Source organism: Ahaetulla prasina, chromosome 1 (assembly GCF_028640845.1).
Source record: "Ahaetulla prasina isolate Xishuangbanna chromosome 1, ASM2864084v1, whole genome shotgun sequence".
Lineage (NCBI taxonomy): Eukaryota > Metazoa > Chordata > Lepidosauria > Squamata > Colubridae > Ahaetulla > Ahaetulla prasina.
Window position 1 is genome coordinate 14,733,088 of NC_080539.1, and position 15,474 is coordinate 14,748,561.

At 41.7% G+C, this 15,474-nt stretch overlaps 1 protein-coding gene across 3 annotated transcripts in view; it reads left to right on the forward strand.

The window, feature by feature from the left end:
• Positions 1-15,202, forward strand: part of PAFAH1B1 (platelet activating factor acetylhydrolase 1b regulatory subunit 1) — a 63,519-nt gene extending 48,317 nt beyond the window's left edge. For all 3 annotated transcript variants that reach the window (XM_058164264.1, XM_058164266.1, XM_058164265.1), the window contains 4 exons: positions 932-1,160; positions 7,499-7,600; positions 7,952-8,108; positions 11,306-15,202. In XM_058164264.1, coding sequence (XP_058020247.1) covers positions 932-1,160; positions 7,499-7,600; positions 7,952-8,108; positions 11,306-11,379 — 562 coding nt within the window. In that variant the 3' untranslated portion in view covers positions 11,380-15,202. The remainder of the gene's footprint in view (positions 1-931; positions 1,161-7,498; positions 7,601-7,951; positions 8,109-11,305) is intronic.
• The last annotated feature ends 272 nt before the right edge of the window (positions 15,203-15,474 follow it).

The window sequence follows — 15,474 nt, forward strand, 5'->3', positions numbered from 1 at the left end:
GATTACTGCTGTATTATTTCCTTAAGCAGAAGGTTATTTACTAGGAAGAGACCAGTATCTGTAACCAGTGTGGCTGTTATATTTTAGCACAGAGATGAACAAGTGAGAAATAAAGACAAATTGTCTCTATGAAGCTCTGGGCATGTATGGTGACATCCCCCCCCCCTTTTTTTTTTTTTTTTTAAAAAGCCACTGTGATACTGAAATTGTGTTCATGGCTGAAAAATGTATTGATTTAATGTAATGTCTGAAAGCCTTGTACTTTGTAAATCGGAGGAAAAAAACATTCAGTGCGATGGAGAGTGTTCTTGTTAATTCACCTTAACATTGGAATCACTTGGCTTTGTACTTCATCCTGGTTGTCCCAATTTTAAAATATGGCCCTTGGCATTCCGCAGAAAAACCAGGTGTTGCCTTCAACCTGCGTTGCTAGGTTACTCAATACCGATTTAACAACAAAATATATTTGTCTTATATAAGCCTCGTTTCTGTTCATTTGTCTCAAATGCTGTAGCCCAGGAACACGGGAAGTGTGCTACATAAGTTTCTTTAGACTTGCAAGGAAAGTGATCTCAGTTTTCCCGTCTTTCTTCAGTGTTGGGTTTTGGATATTTTCTGTAGGATTGGTCTGATATTGGTGGCTATCTGGAAAACCTCCGAGATCATTTTATGCCCCTACTCAGATCTTTTATTTCTTTTAACTTCTCTCCCCATCCCCATTGCCTTGTTGTCTGCTTATTCAAAATTCCCGTAATCTTCCCAACCCAGTTTAATAACAAAAACTTCTAAACTAAGTTGGCAAGACTACAGGTTAGCTCTTGGAAAAAAAACCTGCAGCCACCTGAACTGTTCTCAGATTTTCCATTTTATTGGTGCCATTTTCTGTACCAATCCTGTATTGATGAGACGTGTTTTATTTTCCTGTGAACAGCTACTGTGTGAAGACTTTCACGGGGCATCGAGAATGGGTCCGCATGGTACGACCTAACCAGGATGGCACACTGATTGCCAGCTGTTCTAATGACCAGACCGTGCGTGTCTGGGTGGTAGCAACAAAGGAGTGCAAAGCTGAACTTAGAGAACATGAGCATGTAGTAGAGTGTATTTCCTGGGCTCCCGAGAGCTCTTATTCCACCATATTGGAAGCTACAGGATCCGAGGTAAGGGACTCTTACACTTACAGAAACATCCATACTGGTTTGGCAAATTTTTACACTTGAGAATTTGACATGCTTTCAATTTTCTTCCAAGGGAAATCTTCTTTATCTTCTCTGTATGACTATGAGCTGTGACCTATTACTTGCTGTTTATATGTACACCATGAACTTATGCACCAGAGACAAATTCCTTCTGTGTCCGATCACACTTGGCCAATAAAGTTATTCTGTTCTGTTCTGTTCTGTTCTACTCTACTCTACTCTACTCTTCTCTTCTCTTCTCTTTTCTGTTCTCTATTATTTTCTATTATTTTCTATTTTATTTTCTATATTCTATTCTACTCTACTCTTTTCTATTCCCTATTCTATTCTATTCTATTCTATTCTATTCTATTCTATTCTATTCTATTCTATTCTATTCTATTCTATTCTATTCTATTCTATTCTATTCTATTCTATTCTATTCTATTCTTTATTATTATATTATATGGTAAATGTTTTCCATTGCAAGCAGGATTGTGTGATATCAAATTGTCTGAATACATTTTTGTGAATCATACAGGTAGCCCTTGACTTAAGACCCCAACTGGGACTGGAATTTCTCGTATAAATTGGTGCAGTCAGGTCTGGTGATTACATTACCAGACCTGATTTTACTACCATTGTTACCGTAGCCATTAAACAAATGTCATCGTTAAGTGAATTGCATACTACTTAAGTGAATCCAGCTTCCCAAATTGACTTTGCTTTGTTGGAAGCCAACTGGGAAGGTTGCAGATCATGATCACATGGCCTCAAAATGCTGCAACTATCGTAAATATAAGCCTGTTGCCAAGCAACCAAATTGCAATCACAATAGAGTGACAGTCGTAACTTTGAGGAGGAATCAGAAATCACTTATTCTAGACTGTTTATTTATTTATTTATTTATTTTATTAGATTTTTATACCGCCCTTCTCCCGAAGGACTCAGGGCGGTGTACAGCCAAATAATAAAACCATACAATATACACATTAAAACAGAAACTTAAAACCAAGCATATTACATAAATGGCCGAAATTTAAAACAGTCAATTTAAAACCCTAAAATTCATAAATAGCCCCAATTAAAATTTAATAAAACTTTTAAGCCAATCCTGCTTGAATAAATAAATGCGTTTTCAGCTCACGGCGAAAGGTCCGAAGATCAGGCAATTGGTGTAAACCAGGGGGAAGTTCGTTCCAAAGAGTAGGAGCTCCGACAGAGAAGGCCCTACCCCTGGGGGCCGCCAGCCGACATTGTTTGGCGGACGGCACCCTGAGACGACCCTCTCTGTGTGAGCGTACCGGTCGGTGGGAGGCATAAGGTAACAGCAGGTGGTCCCGTAAGTACCCGGGCCCTAAGCCATGGAGCGCTTTAAAGGTGGTAACCGAAAGACCACAGGAAGCCAGTGCAGGCTGCGCAGGAGTGTTGTAACTTTAAACCTTTGTTAAGCAAATGGTCATAAGTTGAGGGGTACTTGTACTATGATGCATTTACAATATAATTATATAATCTCACTGACGAATTGTGGGAGCTGTAGGTCTGAAACATTTAGAGCAGAAATGGGGACATAGTGCCCTTTTATGACTTGTGGACTTCAACTCCCAGAATTCCTGAGCCAGCCATGCTGGGAATTGAAGTCCATAAGTCATAAGGGCAATATTTCCCCACCTCTGATTTAGAGGAATAAATAACATCAAACTGGGTAAAACTGGACACAGTCCTGCAACTTTGGGAGATTGCTATTGCTTTAAGGTAAGTTATGGAATTTTTTTTTTTTCATTTTCATTATTTTCTTCTGTAGAAAAAAATGGGATAGTAACAATGTTTATTCAATATGGTTTGTAATTCCCTACTTTCAACTATAGACAATGGTTAACAAAATAGGCGCAAGACCCCCCAAATAAACTTCTGACCATCTATAAAAGCTATATGAATTATGCCATAGTCTGCCTGTCTGCTTTCTTGGACTCAACAGTGAAGATTATAAAGATAGTAAGTGACGAAATGCAAATATAGAACAGTGACAGTTGGTCATTTGGGCAGTAGAGGGATTGTTAACGCTGTCTGTCCTTAGGTTTTTAGCTTTAGCATTTCAGTGAAGCATAAATAAAATGTAACGGAAAGCCTCTAAGGAGATTCGGAGTAGGCCCACCACCGAGAAGTAACCTCTGGCCATAGCATACTGAGGGCCTTAAATACGAGGCTCTGAATCATAAAATAAATGACCTACCCCGCCACCACTCACCCCATGTCACACAAGATCTACGGCAGAAGCTCTTCATGTTGCTTTCCAGTCCGCTGGAAGTCAGTGCAAGGGAGCCAAAAGTGTTTTTCCAAATAAAGCACATTATGGTAGCCCCAGCCTCACACTTAACAGGGCATGAAGGCAAAGAGCTTGGCAGGAGAAGGAGCAGAAAGCTGGGTTTTTATTTGTTTGTTTGTTTGTTCGATTTCAATAACCGCCCATCTCAGGCAACTGACTCTTGTGGATATGGTTAAAGTGGGTAAATGTAGCAATAGCTGGCCACAGTCGTAAATTTTGGGATACTTGCTGCTTGGCCTGGGAATCTGACCACTCCTAGGGAACCATAACTGCTTTGCAGTGCATTTTCTACAGCAGATGTAAGAAGTGGGTGAAGTTCATTTTTGTAATGCCTCACTCATCACCCTAACCCATCTACAGTACCATCAACGTCTGTCCCTCCCTCCCTCCCTCCCTCCCTTCCTTCCCTCCCTCCTTCCCTCCACTCCTCCCCCCTCCTTCCCCCCTCCCTCCTTCTTTCTCCCCCTCCCTCTTTTTCTTTCTTCTTTTCCTCAGGGGGCAAGCCACGCAGAGGAGGCTTCTGGGTTCAATTCCTATCCATGCCAGCTCTTCTGCGAAAATTCATTTACTAAATGACTGAGGCGATTCTCAGTCATCCAGGTCACGGTTGTCCCAGAGGTGCTTTTCCAAAACACCCAACTGAAGAAGCTTCTTGGATGAGAGGCGAAATGTTTTGAAGGAGAAAAGCCAAGAAAGACTCAAGTTGCCTTTTAGAAAAGCACTTTTGGGTCATTTATTAGATTTTCCTTTGTTTTAAAAATTTAGAACGGCAGCATAAAAGGATTGCCACCAGTTTGCCTTTATTGTGATCAGGATCGAAACTTTTTCAGTCTCTCAAAGGGATATCCATGCATTCCTATCATGGTCATTTCTCTCAGCTGGTCTTATTTTTTCATCCCAGGCCTGTGCTGACTCAATTCTGGAATGATAACCAGCTGCCTCCAGGGCTGAAGAAAACGTTAAGATTCCCAATATCTGTTTACTACGACCTTATTCCAGCTTTGCTTTTAAGGGGGCCCAACAGTCACGGGGGGCAGAGAACTTAATGTTATAGGAAAGCTCATATTTTGGCTGAACGTAAACCCGCCTTCTGCAAGGTGGATCCTCTAGTTCGAAAAATTCCCAGTCAGCATTGCAAACATTTCTGGAGAGAACCCAACTTGTGGAAAGCTGATTCTAAAAAGTACCCTTTTGTCTGAAGTTCTGTTTTTATCTCTGACATTTAAGAATAAATCATATGATAAGGTGCCCCAAGCCGCCTTCTCCAGCATGCCAACGATAATGACCTGGTTGTTACTTAAGTGTCTTTAATGTTTCACATCCTGTTTATTCTGGATTTCTACATATTATCTTAAAGAGGCCTCTTAATCGGTTCTTGTGAACCTCTAAATCAGGAGTGTCAAACTCAAGGACCACCGCCTGGATCCGGCCTGCAGGGTGCTTAAATCTCGCTCACAGGGCTGGCCTGGAAACATTGAAGGACCGGCCTGCGGTGCCTCTGCCAGCGAAAACGGGCTGCCGAGCTCTGTTTCCGCCTGTGACGGCCTCCTGCAACCCTCCGCCAGCGAAAACGGAGCTCGGGAGGGCCACACTACAAGGCAGAGGGTTGCAGGAGGCCGCCACAGCCGGAAACAGAGTTCGGGAGCCTGTTTTCGCTGGCAGAGCGCTCGGGCCAGCACAGGCGCCCTGACAGGAGTGACGTCGAGCTGGTCACACACACCCTGGCCCCCCGAGGTCAAACACAACCCCGATGCGGCCCTCAATGAAATGAGTTTGACACCCCTGCTCTAAATGAAATGGATCTTGAGGATAGGAGAAAAGGTAAATTCGGGAGGCCTTACCACTGATGAACGGAAGATGATACATGATACAAAGGAACCGCTCCATTCTGGTGCAGATGTTTCAGATCAATAGCATCTTATTTTTAGATCAGCTGAAAAGAAATCCCCAAGTAGTTACCCTAAAATTGACCACAACTCTTCAAGTTGGATGTTAAAAAACTGAAGGGGGGGGGGAGATATTTGAAGAGAAATGGAAAATCCTCTCAACATCATGCTGTCAGATATCTTGCGTGTTGTGGATCTAACCCACCTGAGGACACCAGAGTCAAGGATTATATCGTACTTGATGAGAAAACAAGGAGTGAATTACTAGATTCTGTCTATTTTTGAGACTCTGGAATTAATTCAGGTCAGGTTCTTCCACTAACTGGAAGGCAAAACCCCCAATAACAGCAATTCTTACACCAACAAAATCATAATATCTAGTGTGGCTGTGGGACATCTTCAAACCATCTTCCTCTCAGTTCTAGAATCATTTTTCTCAGCAGGTCTTCTCTTTTTATGAAAACAACCCCCAATCAATAAAGACAGAGTTATCAGTAAATAAAAAAAAGGGAGAAGTCCACATAAGTTTATAATGGAGCCATATTTTGTTAAATTGGACAGATTTGCTGGTTTGTTTTTTTTGTTTTTTGGAATTGATGATTTGTGTTCGTTGGCTGAACCTCAAGTAGCTCTGTTGTTTTTTATTTTATTTCTCTGCCTCTGTTCCCCCCAGAGGAGCCTTGAGCAGTTTGCAGGCGAATAATAAGAAAGTCCTACATGCAACCATCATGAAAAAAACAACAACAAACACAGTAAAGTTTTTAAAAAGAACAAAATTCATCCAATAAAACAGAAAAGCAAAATAACAGGCACTTATTCAGTCCAGGCATTCTATATCTTGAGCATTGAAGCTTGGTATAGATTCTCCTTACCTCCTAGAAGGAGGGCAACTTGCCTTCTAGTGACAGATTAAAGTCAAGGAAAGCACCCAGTTATGCATGTCTTCCTTCGAAAGAAGGATACCTTCCTAATTTTCCTAATCCCTGGGTTTGAAACCCTCCTTTCAACAGAATATCTGACTTAGAAGGGTACAAGATTCATTAGAAAAGAGATTGACTTGAATCTCATGGTGATGACACAATCTCCCGACGGTCACTTCCAGTGGTTGTGAATAGACAGCTCAAGTGAAATCTCCCATTAGAAACACTGGGGAGGGTCCTGCATACATAGGAATAAAAATAAAACTTCCATGAACGGAACCTATATTTCCTAACTCTGAGCTGTTGTAGTAAAGATTCATGGTCAGTGGTGCTAAAAATTTCTGAGGTAAAATCTCAAAAGAATTAACTGTAGGTTGTCTGCAGGCACCAGCTTTCTCTTTTGTTCTCTCTCTCCTGTTCTCTCTCTTTCTTGTTCCCTCTCTTTCTCTTGTTCCCTCTCTCTTGTTCTCTCTCTTGTTCATTCTCTTTCTCTTGTTCACTCTCATTCTCTCTCTCTCTCTCTCTTTCGTTCCCTCTCTCTTGTTCTCTCTTTTTCTCTCTCTCTTTCATTCTTTCTCTTTGTTCCCTCTCTCTCTTGTTCTCTCTCTCTCTCTCTCTCTCTCTCATTCCCTCTCTTTGTTCCCCCTCTCCCCCCCCCTCTCTCTCTCACACACACACACACACACACACACTTTTGTGTCACTTCAAGGTAATCAGTTTACGGTCTAGATAATAATACATTCAGACAAGCAAAAGGCACAGGTATATTTACAACTGCTGAGGCCAGTCCAATCCAACCATCTCTGCTGAATCCTGGTAGCCATGATAGGCAAGGATGTAGAACCTACAAAGTTAGCCTGGCATTTTGCCCCTTTTCTATGATTGAGGTAATTGAATTAATGCTATCAATTCTCACCAAAGAACGTCCTTATGCTTTCAACATAAGCTGCAATGACATCTAATTTAGGGCACATTAGAGCAATGTTGTCTTACTCAGAAGGTTTATGTGCATATCTGTTGGGATACACTTTGCTGTTCCTGCATTCAGGTTGTATTCCATCTGGATATCTCGAAGGGAAAATATTTCGAGCTTCACATAAGTCTTCACATTGTTTACTTACTTTTTCATACAGAATTATCTAATTTTTACAGATTATTTCTTTGTTTCTTCTTCTTCTTCCCCTGTAGACTAAGAAGAGTGGTAAGCCTGGGCCTTTCCTGCTTTCTGGATCTAGAGACAAGACCATTAAGATGTGGGACATTAGTACTGGCATGTGCCTTATGACCCTAGTAAGTTCCCTGAATATCCTTTTCTCTGTTCATCTGCTTTGCAACTCTGCCTAGTTGCTACATGAGGGAATAGATTGGCGCTTCTTACGGGGTGAGCTCGGGCATTCTCTGAGGAATCCAAGTGCACACATCAGAATAAATAGAATTGGGAGAACTTGAAGGAAGAACAGAAAAACAGGTTACCATTTCCACCCAAGACACTCAACATGCTGTTCATTCTAGCCTAGAGCCAATTTGGGGGCAAGGAGCCACATGACTTGAACGCTGGATTCAGATTTGTGTTCTTCCTATCCAGGTATCCCCTCTGTGATCTGCTTGTGACTTTGGGCTTTTTCTATTTTCACTTAAAAGGTGGGCCATGATAACTGGGTACGTGGTGTCCTGTTCCATTCTGGTGGTAAATTTATTTTGAGCTGTGCCGATGACAAGACCTTACGTGTCTGGGACTACAAGAACAAAAGATGCATGAAGACTCTTAACGCGCACGAACATTTTGTTACCTCGTTGGGTATGTATATGCATTAAGTGTGCTGGTAGCGTGTGCCACTAGCCTTCCTCCATGCCTGGGAGCTGGGCTTGTATGTTGAACCCATCACATCTCCACCAGATAACAGACATTCGATTGACTCCTGGCAAAGGCATCGATAAATAGCCCATCAAGTCAACTTGCCTCCTTCAATACAGATAGTCCTCGACTTACAACTGTTCATTTTGTGACCGTTTAAAGTTACAACGGCATTGAAAAAAAGTCAAATTAGGGTCGTTTTTCCACACTTACGGTCACGTGATCAAAATTCAGCCGCCGGGTGACCGACTCATATTTATAATGGTTGCAGTGTCCCGGGATCACATGATTCCCCCTTTGCCACCGTCTGATAAGCCAAGTCAATGAGGAAGCCAGATTCATTTAACAGGCATGATACTAACTTTTAACAACTGTAGTGGTTCACTTAACTGTGGTGAGAAAGGTCGTAAAAAGGGCAACGTTCACTTAACCAGTGTTTTTGCTCAGCGACAGAAATGTTGGGCTGAAATGTGGTTGTAAGTCGAGGACTACCTGTAATCTGTAGCTGGTGCAAGGAAATTCCAGTTATTTCTTTAATCCTCTCCATACATATTAAACACAGGTTCCCACCCCTGCCTCTTTTTGGCTTATCTTGACAGTCTTTTTACCGTTCGTTCTGCATGCTCATAGAGCAGGGTCTCCAACCTTGGCAACTTTAAGACTTGTGGACTTCAACTCCCAGAATCCCTCAGCCAGCAAAGCTGGCTGAGGGATTCTGGGAGTTGAAGTCCACAAGTCTTAAAGTTGCCAAGGTTGGAGACCCCTGTCATAGAGGGAGCTGCTCTTGCTGCTCATCACCTCAGGAGAACGGCCTTTATTTTTTTCCCTGGTGGTGGTGGTTCCATCGCTAAGTTGTGTCCAACTTGGCGAGCTCATGGGCCATGAGCCCATGCGAGGCTCCCCTGTCCTACACTGTCTCCTCGAGTCTGCTCAGATCCGTGCCCACTGCGTCGAGTGACGCTGCCTAACCATGTCATCCTCCACCGTCCCCTTCTCCATTTGCCTTCCATCTTTCCCAACATCAAGATCCTTTTCAGAGAGTCCTCTCTTCTCATTTGGTGGCCAAAGGGTTTCAGCTTCATTTTTTTCCCCTGGGTCAATTGATGCCCCAACACTGGAGGTTTTTAAGAAGAGATTGGACAAGCATTTGTCTGAAATGATACAGCACAAGGGTGCCAAACTCAAGGCCCGGGGTCCGGATGTGGCCCACTGAGTGCTTAGATCTGGCCCGTGGGGCTGCCCTGGAAACGGCAAAAGACCAGCCTGTGGTGCCTCTGCCAGCGAAAATGGAGCTCGGGAGGGCGCTCCCGAGCTCCGTTTTCACTGGCAGAGGGTTGCAAGAGGCCGTCACAGCCGAAAATGGAGCTCAGGAGCCCATTTTGCTGGAAGAGCGCTTGGGCCCCCACAGGCGCTCCCGACATGAGTGATGTTGAGCTGGCCATGCCCATCCCGGCCCACCAAGGTCAAACACAACCCTGATGCGGCCCTTAATGAAATCAAGTTTGACATCCCTGGTATAGGGTCTCCTGCTTGAGCAGGGGGTTGGACTAGAAGACCTCCGAGGTCCCTTGCAACTCTTTGTTATCCTGTAATCTGGTACTTGCTGCCCATAGCATTCTTGGAATATTGTACATGTGGCAGACTGGTGTTTCATCTCCAGAAGCCTTAAAGCTGGAAGAGAAAGTTCCTGATTGGAACCATTTCTTTTATCTGTTCCTTAAGAAAAGGAATTTTAACTGTAGGGGAACCATGATAGGAAGAAAGAAGCTTGTATTAGCATCAGCTTTGTGTGTCTCGTGTGCCATTTGTTTGATTTGTAGCATTTGATACATAACTTGGCAGTAGCGTCCGCAATCCAAAGAACCTTACACTAAGTATGCATGGCAGGCTCCAGACTCGTTACTGAATTGTTTAGGGTCCACCACAGAGCTTGTATTTCAAATTTCAAATCTTTATTGTCAGTGCACAACATATGTACAATGAGATTGGTTGACCTCCCTCAGTGAAACCCCCCCCCCAATACAATACAACTCACAGTGAAGACAGAAAATCCCTAACCCAATAAACCATATTACCAAAACACCCAGTCCTATTGCACCAGTGTGAACATGTTACACTTTGCGCCGGCCCTGCAGTCCATCATACTACGTAGTTATGATGTTATTTCTCATTCCGGAGTCTGACAGCCCACGGATAAAAACTGTCCTTCAGCCTCTATGCGGCTGGCTGTATTTGTAAGAGCTTATCAAAATTTAAGCAGAAGATGCCTGCATTCTCACTTGTTCTTGTTTAACTAAATTTGAATGAAGCATATCAACTTTATTGATAAGTCCATGGCCCCCACCTTAATGGATTGACTTCAAATCTCTGTAAACCTGGAAGTGAAGAACAGTCAAGAAATATTTGGCATGGGAAAGAGGACTATCTCTGGGACACCCAAAGGTGCTTTTTCAAGACGTTTCGCGTCTCATCCAAGAAGCTGCTTCGTTTATAATTATAAATGGAATATAAATCCTTCCATTTCCCACCATCCAATCAGAGCTGGAGAAGCTTCTTAGATGAGAAGCGAAACACGTCTTATAAGAAAAACCAGAAAGTTCAGTTGCCTCTTGGAAAAAGCACCTTCGGGACAACCACGAACCTGGATGTCTGAGAATCTCCATAGATATATATCTCTGGGATAGATCCTCAACCTTTTAAGATATGTGGACTTCAACTCCCAGAATTCCACAGCCAGCATGCTTTAGGAAATCGGTCTCCAACCATGGCAACTTTAAGACTTGCAGACTTCAACTCCCAGAATTCCTCAGCCAGCTTTGCTGGCTGAGGAATTCTGGGAGTTGAAGTCTGCAAGTCTTAAGGTTGCCAAGGTTGGAGATCCCTGCTTTAGGATGTTACTTGTTGTTAATTTAATTAAACATTGATTACTGTTTTATATAAGAAATGACCGTATTTCATTTCATTCAGTAGTCTTTTCTTTTAATTGCCTGACCAAATCCTAACGTCATGCAGATCTGAGGCGTTGGATCACAGTCTAAGTGATATCAGCTCATAATCTTCTAAATTCAATTTCCGTAAAATTACCCTATGCATACTAGCTTTTTTCCCCCCCCTTTTCTTTTTCCCCTTCTTCCTTGCAGATTTCCACAAGACAGCGCCCTATGTGGTCACCGGCAGCGTAGATCAAACAGTAAAAGTCTGGGAGTGCCGTTGATTGGATTTACATCTGACCCCCCCCCTCCCTCCCCTCCCTCTCCCTCTGGATGCACTCGGATACCATGGTTACCCATTGAGCTCTGTTTAAAATAAATATTGTCCTTTCATGTAAATTATTCTGGATGTAGATTGAGCTTATTAAATGTTACACACAAAGTATTCATGCATGGTGAATCCAAATTGTATACTGTAAATTTACATACGTTGTCTAGAAGTACCATAGGTTTAAGAATTTGGGCTGGCATTGGTCACATCAGACCTAAGAAGGCAGAAGCCGGTTGGTTGAATTAGGGGCACTTAAACTGGTGACAGCAAAATCATTCTGTACTGGATAAGCTGAATCCCCGACTCTACTGTTGGTGGTGCCTATTTACTAAGTGACTCATAACGGGGGTTCTTTTTGGGGGCGGGGGCGGGAGGGTTATTTCAGAAACACGTATCTCTGTAACATCACTTAAGTATGCTTAAGAAATCTAAAGATACTAGATTTAAAACAAAGCTGCAACTTAGAATCTTAAATGTAATTAATGGAAACAAATAAAATTTCTGGTTTTTTTTCCCCCCCTGTCATGGTATTTGCCAAATCAATAGGATATATATTTATTTTGGTTTCCTATCACGTTTAAAAGAAGAAGAAGAAGAAGAAGAAGAAAGTTACTATGTTCATACTAACAGGCTACAAAATAGGACGAGAACCTTGGTATGATGTGTGTGTATTCTCTTCCCCCCCCCCCCCAATTTGGTTGTCAAGACATCCTTGCATTCTAACATTTGACGCTTCACGCAAAACCCATTATAGGAGGCTGCTAGTCTTGCTCTTCCTTAGCTACCACTTGGAGCAGTCAGATGTGAATCTCCCAGTTGACTCCAGAGGATTCAGCCAACGCCGTCTCTCAGTTGGTTTTGATTGCGGTTTCAGGTTTGTGCAAAGCCAACAGTAGGGAAAGACATCACCCCTCTCCCCTCTCTTCCCAAACCCCCCAAAAGCTGCTGGAGGTTTATTAAGTGGAACAATTCTTCACTCCCATTCTTTTTCCAGTTAGTAACTTCTCAAAGCAAGCCAGTCCCAGGTTTTGGAATGTCTTGAGAATGTAGCAAGCTCTTACAGAACTACAATAAATTCCTGTTACAGCAAATGAAATGCTAACTGATAGCTTGCTAGTTTTTAGATCAGTATTTCTCAACCTTAGCCACTTTAAGATGAGCGGACTTCAACTCCCAGAATTCCCCAGCCAGTTTTGCTATGCTGTTTGGAGAATTCTGGGAGTTGAAATCCACTCAAAGTGACTAAGACTGAGAAACACTGATCTAGATCATTTCACAACCTCATTTTGTTCTTTAAAGCCCCCCACCCACCCACCTATTCTTGAGGAAATATGGGCTAGAGCCCTATTTCAATATGGAAAATTGGAAGAAAAATTCTAATGGTCCCTAATGTCGATCTCCTCATAGATGTACTTACCCTATTTGTTAGCATTATGGTTCAATTGTTCTTTTACTCCCCATAAAGTCTAATTTTAACTGATCAGGCATATCTTTTTCTACCCCCCAAATCCGCTACATGTTAATGTAGCAGGTTGCCAGTTGGACCTATTTTAAAAGAAATGGTTATTTGGTTTTATTTGTTCTATGACTTATTTAACAAACAAACAAGCAAAAGTCGTCCGTTTAAAGACAAGTCACAGAAACATTGGAGGATTGAAATGCATGCCAAGAGAAAAGGTTTTATTCCAAATGTTGGTTCACCCCACTGATTTTTTTCTGTGTGTGTCTGTGTGTGTGTTGAAGGCATTTGGGTTTCTTATCCAGGAACTAGGAGACCAAAGGTAGCTCGAGAATAGTGGCTGGACGTGATCCTGTCATTTTGTGGTCAATAAGAACTTCCTAATTATAGACCTTGGATATTGGAGGTTTTCTATTTTAAAAGCAATGGCTCTGGCTTTTTGAGCGTGTAACAATTCCTGCTAACAGTTGAAAAATATATCTTGGCCAGATGTAGTGACTCTAATGGTGTGTGTGTGTGTGTTTTTTAAAGTGGAAGTAACTGCATAATCAGTGAAACAAGGGTACCTTACTAATGGGAGCTTACCACTATTGTGTTTTTCTACCGAAACGGCAAATAGAAATTGAAGCCAAATGTTTTGTTTTGGTTTGTTTTTTTTTCCCCAATTTATTTAGGGGGAAAGGAACTTGCAAATTTGCCCCTTAATTAATAGTCCATCATCAGTAAGCATTCTCAGGGATGGTTGTGGATTTAACTAGTTAACTAAGCCACGTTTTTCAACACAAAACCAAATGGGGGGAAAAAAAGTTCACTGTTGAAGCATTTGGTCATTTCGATCATGGGCAAAGTGGCTACAAAACGCCAGTTTTCTGTACGGACAGTTCTCTGTCCGTTCAGTTGCAAGCAGTTTTTCTTGAACCATTCCAGAACTGCAGGAGCTGAGACTGTGCCCTTGGAAAGTTCTAGATCCAGGGTTAGGTTTTTTTTTTTTTTTTGGTTCTTTCACCTGAAAAAAGTGCAAACTTTTATTTTAGGGTTTTTTTTGGTGGTGGTGGTTTGAACACAATCCAAAAACTTAAGTCAGGGTGTTCAATTTTGGCAACTTTAAAACATGTGGGCTTCGACTCCCAGAATTCTGGTAGTTGAAGTCCACAGGTCTTAAAATTTTCCAAAATTGCACACCCTTGACTCAAGTCTTGGAGCAATCTGCACTTTACATTTTTTCTTTCTTTTTTTGTTTTTTTGTTTTAAAAGCCGTCCTACTTTGGTGTGTGGTGTGACCAATGATGTGCCCAGAGCACTAATAAAGAAAATTTAAAAAAAAAATTTACCACAAAATACTAGTTGCTAGCAAGTTGTCAAGAGCTGTGGAGCACTGTAGTCTTTTGAAAGCTTTGGCGATTGCTTCACTGTCCCCTTCCTCTGACCTCCTGTATCCCTTTCCAGGTCTGTTCTGTCTGCTGCTCTTTCTGTTTTGCCTCTTACCTTTCTTTATGTCAGTCGAAGAAGTTGGTCAAATCATCCTGAAACGGCCTTTTCTCGTTCCTCTGTTCCCGTGACTCCGCAACCCGATCCATTGAAAGCTATTTAAAAATGACAATATGTTGCATTGGGTTTAGCACACAGTTGTGGCTTGAAAATCCTGAAATGCAGTTTGGAATGTAAAATGGACCGAATTTTGAGAAAGAGAGAATGACTTCTCCATTTGATTTCACAGTTATATAATTTTTAAAAAAAAACACCCAAGGTACTAGTTACTATAAATCTCTGTTGATGATGGTATATAAAGTTAACAAAAGTGATTGGGGAGGAAATAGGATAAGGTTGATTTTTTTTAAAAAAAAAATGTGGAACTGGATTTAGCAAGTCACAACTGGATATTAAGTCGGTTCCCCTTCCTTTTTTTTTTTTCTCTGTCTTTGTAACTGCTTTCTTGTCCTAAGCACATCCTATGAATTTTTCCAAAGTTCTTTCTGGAAGTAATTAGCAAAAATTGTCCATGTTTTTAGAAGTTTGATCCTGACACTGACAAGAAGACACAAGTCTTTCTCTCTCTCTATTTTATTTTATTCCAGTAAGAGCGATGTAGAAATTGCTATTGGAGAACGTTTTTCCTCACCCCACCACCCCCACCCCAGAATGTAGGAGTTAACTGAAGATATTGACACAATTAAAATTAAAAAACAAAAAAATCAGTAAAGGAATGTATATAATACTGCTCTGTGTTTTACAGTAAGATTTGTTGCTCTCAGACTGTGTAAAACAAAATTTATTCATGTTTTCTGCATATTAAAACAAAAATCTTATTGTACCAATTGGTAAACTATTAAATGAATATAAAACTAAATGTGTTTCTCTTTTGTTTAGGTGCAGAAAAGATTGGATGAGTTTACGGCTTGCCATCCGTGCTTGCCGTAAGGGGAAAAAGCAGATGTAAATGGTCAATGTAGAGGACAATATTGATCTGAGCTGTAAAGTTGTGCGGTTGGTTAATGGAGGGGAGATAATGTCAAGGCTTGGGACAGGCAGGCAGCTGATGAGTTTGGGCTGCATATACTTCCTTGCCGTCAGAAAAGGAACTCCTCTTCA